Source organism: Myotis daubentonii, chromosome 4 (assembly GCF_963259705.1).
Source record: "Myotis daubentonii chromosome 4, mMyoDau2.1, whole genome shotgun sequence".
In the NCBI taxonomy this organism is placed as follows: Eukaryota; Metazoa; Chordata; class Mammalia; order Chiroptera; family Vespertilionidae; genus Myotis; species Myotis daubentonii.
Genome location: NC_081843.1, coordinates 35,509,388 through 35,515,725, shown reverse-complemented (window position 1 = coordinate 35,515,725; position 6,338 = coordinate 35,509,388). Strand labels below are relative to the sequence as shown.

At 54.1% G+C, this 6,338-nt stretch overlaps 1 protein-coding gene across 1 annotated transcript; it reads right to left on the bottom strand.

The window, feature by feature from the left end:
• Positions 1-145: 145 nt before the first annotated feature.
• NAT16 (N-acetyltransferase 16 (putative)) lies at positions 146-4,319 on the bottom strand. Its single transcript, XM_059693585.1, is given in 6 exon segments — positions 146-1,633; positions 1,635-1,678; positions 2,261-2,394; positions 2,397-2,472; positions 3,453-3,544; positions 3,547-4,319. Coding segments are annotated over 6 exon segments (828 nt in total). The 5' UTR covers positions 3,812-4,319; the 3' UTR covers positions 146-1,416.
• Positions 4,320-6,338: the final 2,019 nt, after the last annotated feature.

Sequence of the window (6,338 nt, the reverse complement as noted above, 5' to 3'; positions counted from 1 at the left end):
TCGGGGAAGTCATTAGCCCATGGCCACAGGGCTAAGATCCTAACACAGGGGAAGGGGGAAGATAATGGATGTCATGTGTCATTCCCTGCCCCCACCCCACACACACACACACACTGAGAAGTAAAACAAACACAGGGTGGACTAACAAATCGTTTTTATTGCAACATAGCCTTGGTTGAAGCGACAGGGAGAGTAGCAGCAGGTCGGGCACAGGAGGCAGAGGAGGGCATGGCAGAGCCAGAACGGGGACAGTGTGAAGCGCGGTGCTCCTCTTTGCCCACCGCCCACCTCCTGGCGCCCATGTCTTGGATCCCAGCCCAGTGAACCCTGTGCTCACTGTCCACGTGTCCTTAGCAGCTGTTCATTGTCCAACAAGTAGTTTCAAGCTATCACCATCAAAGAATGAGGCTTTGGGCCTGGGACACTTGGCTTCTAGTCCCTGCGAGGCGGCTCCCAGCTACTGCGAGTGACTGGGAAGTCACTTTGATCTTTCTGGGTCTGTTTCCTCCCTCTACAGTAGATGTGAGGATGCAGTAGAAGACAGCGCTGTGCAAACACAGCTGTTACTGCTTGCATTTAAATAGAAGGACTGTCTAAGTCCAAAAAAGCGTAAAGGAATGAGAGAAAGGGAGGAGTGTCCAGAAATACCTGGAGGTGGGGGTTCCAGTCTCACTAGGAGGCGGCCTAGTTAGAATCAGAAGACGGCCTCACACTGGCGGAGGGACCTGCCCTCCCCTACACCAAGTTCTCCAGCCTGAACCCCCTGGTTCTGCCACTGGTTGCAGGCATTAGGAGGGGGCCTGTGAAATATCAACAGAGTGCAAAATTGGAGGAAACTCCAGTCAGAGGTGCAAGCTCCAAAAGGTGCATCACCAGAGGGCAAACAGGGGTCCAACATAGGGGGAGCATTACAAATCTACTTCATTTACTGGGTCTCTTTCCATATTGCACACAGGGTGGGTGATGAAGACATAATGGGGGAAAGGAGCGAAGTGTCTGGGAGGTCCAGGGAGGAGGACGGTGGGGGTACAGAGAAAAGGGAGAGGACACTGATCTAAAGGCACAGGGCAGTGAGGGGAGAACGGGCAAGCTCTGAGGGCTTGAGGCAGCTGCGCTCCTGGAGAGGTACTGTCGGAAGGGAGAAGCCAGGAAGGACAGGAAAAATCTCCGAAGCCTATGGCGGAACAGGTTCTTTGCCCAGGAAGGGGAAAGGGTGGACAATGGCAGCGCAAGGGGCTCCACCAAACTGGGTGGCTCTGATCTGGCAGTGGGCAATGGAGAGGTAAGGGGGGAAGGAAAGAGGGACCAGCAGTGGGAAAGGATAGGGGGCAGGGGAGGGGATGGAGCTTGCAAATGAGGTCAGGGCTTTCTGGGGATCTGGGAAAGGGGGCGGCATCTTCTCAAACGGTAGGGACTTCAAATGTGGCCTCCAAGCAAGTACTGGTCCGTGTAACCTTTGACCAGCTCAAGCCCCAAGCCAACCTGGCAGAAATAAGCCAGCTGCGACCACAACTGGGGCGCCAGGAAGAGCTGGCACAGGACGTTGACGCTGGCAAGGCTTGCCACATCGCCACCTGCTTTTGACAGGGCCTGGGTGGGCAGCAGTGAAAAAGTGCCAGAGGCCCCCAGCGCTGCCTGCCAGAAGCACAGATGTGCTGAATTGGCGCAAAGTGATGCCCTGTGTGGGGCACAAGTGAGCGCAGGGGCTGGCGGTGGGAGGACTGGCCTCGACCTCTCTGCATCTTCACTCCCATATTCACACCCACGGGCTCCCGCGTGGGCCCCACATGGGGCACATATCATGCGGTGAAGTGGAATATGTGAAAGCCTGGGTCCCCGAGGGTAGCAAGGACGAACCAGGGGCAAAACCTCTGAATAGGAGAGGTGAAGTCAGTGCGGAGTGTCCAGGGAACTGGGGGTGTGGGCCCCTGAGTCTCTGAGAGGGGTGGAAGTGAGGCAGCAGGTCAGCTGGTAGGATGGGGGAAGCGGAGGGGGTAAGATAAAGGCTCAGCTGTTTGGGTTCCTGGAGGGAGACAGGATGGATGCATGGGAGGCAGGGTCACCAAAGTCTAGGCTCCTGAGCTCTTCGGTGGGTTGGCAGCTGGGAGTTGGGAGCCGTTTCACTTCCCCTTGGCAAAAGGGCTTAGGTAAAGACTGGGAGCCCCAGGGCAGGGCTCGCACTCGGTAGAACCGGCAGAGAAAGAAAACGGGTGACTGGTTGAGCCTGGGGGAAGACACCCAGCCTCTCTCTGCTTCTCACCTGCTTGGTGTTCAGGCGGTCTTTCCTCAGCTCCCGGGAGCCCCGCTGGTCGTCCCTGGAAGGCTGTGCCACCTTGACCCCTGAGTGCTGCCGCCTGACCAGCTGTGAGCAGAAGCGCTGCAGCAGGCAGGCCAGCCCTTACCGCGCTCCCAGCGCGCCAGGCGCAGCCCCTCCGCCAGCGCTGTCTTCTTCGCATCGATCAGGTGCACCGACTCCCCAGGCCGTTAGGGGGCCCGTTCCCTGCCTCAGCCACTTGGGCTCAGAGGGCTCGCCTCTTCCCACACACTGAGCGCTCCTTCATCATTACTCTGGGCGCCAGGCCAGACCTGGTACCTGTCCAGGGAGCTCTCCTCAGTACTTGGGTCTCAGATTCCAGACCTGGCAGTAACGCTCATTGCTCATTGGCCCGGCCGCTCCCACCTCTAGAGATTCAGAAGCCCAGAGGGCAAAGGGGTCCCTGACCACTCGCCACGCCCCCTTTCACTGGCTCTAACCCCAGGCGATTGCCACGCCCCGGTTACCTACCACGCTCCTTTCCTATTGGCTGCTCCCGGAGCCCATCTCTGAACTGCTTCTGCTCACTCACGCAACCAGGCTTCTTTGTGTGAGAAGTCAGTCTACTTAGGGCTACTGGCCCCACTCTACCTGCTCCCATCCCCAGCCTACCTCCACCCTACTAGCTCCCCTCTTTTAGTGCTCCTGTCCCCAGAAACTCCTCAAACAAATCCTCAAATACCAAAGCTCTCACCAGTCCCTCTACTATTCTTTTTAAAAATATATTTTATTAATTTCAGAGAGGAAGGAGAGGGAGAGAGATAGAAACATCAATGATGAGAGAATCATTGATCGGCCACCTCCTGCATGCCCCACATTGGGGATTGAGCCTGCAACCTGGGCATGTGCCCTGACCATGGAATCGAACTGTGACCTCCTGGTTCATAGGTCAATGCTCAACCACTGAGCCAGCTGGGCTCCTCCACTATTCTTGTGTTCTACGTGTCCCCTACCCGACCCTCACTGGCTAGGCCCTTGGGTCTGAACACCCTACTCTTTGATTGCAAAGCCTACTCGATATCCTCAGCAATCTGACAAGGGCTGAGGGAGAGGGGCTCGCTTCCTCTCCTTCCTAAGATTCAGACACCCAAACATGGCTTCACCCCTTTTCACCTAGGCACTGCTCGGTTCTCACCACTTCTCTGGTGTGCTTGGCCAGCACCACCATGAGGTTGGGATCCTGGAGCCAGATGTGGTAGCAGCTGGGAAGATAGTCAAGGTCACCGTAGATCCTCCTGAGATGGCCAGCACCTCCTCAAACTCCGGTTCTGTGGCCACCACGAGGTCCAACTGCTCAGTCTCAGTCTCGAGCCCAGATCCTGGCCTGGGCTTGGCCGCCAGAGGCTCCTTCTCAGCCTCCATCCCTAACCCAGACTTGGACTTCGTCCTGGCCTCCTGTGGCAGGTGTTCTGAGACTAGCTTCGCATCTGGCTCAGCCTCATTTTCAGGCTTAGGGACCTCTGAGGTGGCTACACTGCAGTCAGCTTCCAGCTTCATTCACCTGCAGAAGAGAGAACCCAGCATTGGGGTCAGAGCCTGCTGTTTCCACATCTGGCCTCCTCTACACAGTCCCCACAACCCCTTCCTACACAAACACTGCTTCTCTTCCTCTCTCCACACAGACCTTCCTGGGAATAGAGGGCCTCCAGTTCCCCCCTCACACCAACTCCAAGAACTCTTAATCCTATCCTGCTCTACCCAACCAGGATGTGTCTTAACACTCACAAACTCGGGACCCTGTGAGTTCCCTAGAGACTAGCCCCTGACCCCCTCCATCTCTAGTCAGCCCCAGGACTCAAAGGAAAGAAGGAGGGTATAAATAATGGAGGGCCCTAACCGGTTTGGCCCAGTGGATAGAGCGTCGGCCTGCGGACTCAAGGGTCCCAGGTTCGATTCCAGTCAAGGGCATGTACCTTGGTTGCGGGCACATCCCCAGTAGGGAGTGTACAGGAGGCAGCTGATCAATGTTTCTCTCTCATCGATGTTTCTAACTATCCCTCTCCCTTCCTCTCTGTAAAAAATCAATAAAGTATATTTCAAATAATGGAGGGACACTCCTCAAGCACCCTACCACCTCTCTATAAGAGCAACATGAGAAAAAAAATTCCCATAATCCCCACTCCCTCTCCAGGACAGTTTCCAGGGCAAGTGGAGGATTCAGCTCCCACTACCTTTTCTACCATTGCCACTTATCATTCCAGGGCAAAGGGAGGGCGATGTAGACCCCAGACACAGACACACACACACACACACACACACACACACACACACACACACATTGCTGCCCCAGTTCCCTCCACACCCAACACCCACATTCAAACATAAACCAAGGGAGTGGGCACATGGAGAGCTCCATTAGAAAATTTCAAGCCATTCCTTCCAGGCTCAGCAAAACCACCTTTTCCTTCTTCCTTGAATATATTCCCTCCTTTGGAGACTTGGCTCCACTCCAGTATGAGATGATCATTTTGAAAAGGGTTCTGTTGTGGCTCCAGCAAACCAAATGTCCACCAAGATCCCCCATGTCCCTTCCTCATTTTCCTTCCCGCCAAAGGTGGAATCCCTTCTCTTCTCTCTCCTCCCTTTTCCTCCTTTTAAAATTTGTTCCTGTAACCTTTGCGCCATCTCCTACACAGGATTTTTCCTGGCCTTTCCATTCCTCAAAGTCTCCTTTCTGGGTCAGTCCCCTGTGGATCTGGCATCTGTTTGGCCTCTGGCTTTTCTCTTTTCCCTGCCTAGAGACAGGGCCAAAAAGAGAGGCCCTCCCCATGTCCTGAGGACTATTTCCAGATCTCCTTCCTCCAGACTGATCAAATCCCCCTCCTCTCTCTTTCCAGCCAATTACAATCCCCTCCTCCCCCTCACCCCCACACACAACCTGTATCTCATTAACCAACATCTTAGGGGACAACTACTTTGTGGAGGGTGATAGTGGCTTGGTTGGATTTAAAACAACAACAAGAACAACAGCATTACCCAGGCTTGGGAGAGGCACCAAGCAGTGGTTTAGGGGTGATTTTAGCTTCCATACCATAAACAGAACTTATGTGAACACAGAGTGCTTGCTACACAAACAAGATTCAAAACATGACCACCATCTCCCTCTTTCTTTTCAATCTGATGCTGATACCTAAGGCTCTTCCAGGTGAGACAGTTCAGAGGCACAGGCTCAGAGGATCAGAGGCACAGGCTCAGAGGCTCTTAGAGCCCCAGCTAGGGTCATTAGAGACCACCAAGTTCAACCCATTCCTTTCACATTGAGGAAATCGAGGCCCAAGACTGTAAGTTTTTCTGGCTCCCAGGCCAGTGAGGGAGCCAGGAAAAAACACACACATAACCTTTTAATCTCTGTGTGTGTGTGTGTGTGTGTGTGTGTGTGTGTGTGTGTGTGTCTGGATCTCCAACCCCATCTGAAGAGCAAAGATAGGAATCACTGGGTCCTTGACTGGAATCAGAGGTCCCAAATGCTAAGGGCTGAGCTGACTCAGTATCAGAGATGGGATTGTGGGAGGAACCCCACTGCTTCCCCCCCCACCCCCCCCATCCCCCACTGTCAGCAATTTCTAGGCCAACAACAAGCATCAGACTCCTTGCATCAGGCTCTGGGGATGATGGTTAACTTGAGCAGGTTAACCTGAGGCTCCCATCTGCATCTCCAGGCAACCTCACCAGCTGTCCATGGGGCCCTGGAAAATGCAAGCTGGTAGGTGAGGAGTAACATCAGCAATTCCCCCCCCCCACCCCCCACCCCCAAGGGGGCCAGAATGAGAGCAGCTTGTAAACTGGAACACATCCAATAAATCTCAGGCTTTAGGCTTTTCTTTCCCTCCCTTGCTTTCAAGATGAGACTATTTCCAATGGTGTCTCTACATCTCCGACTAGGTTGTTTGTAAGGGGAAGGGGTGGGGTAGTTCCCAGGGTCACAAGGAAGAAAGAAAGACTTGCCAATTCATCACCCATCTTTTCTTTCAAGGCACTCCTCTATTACTATTCCCTTTTTTGGAGACACAAAGATTCCAGGGTC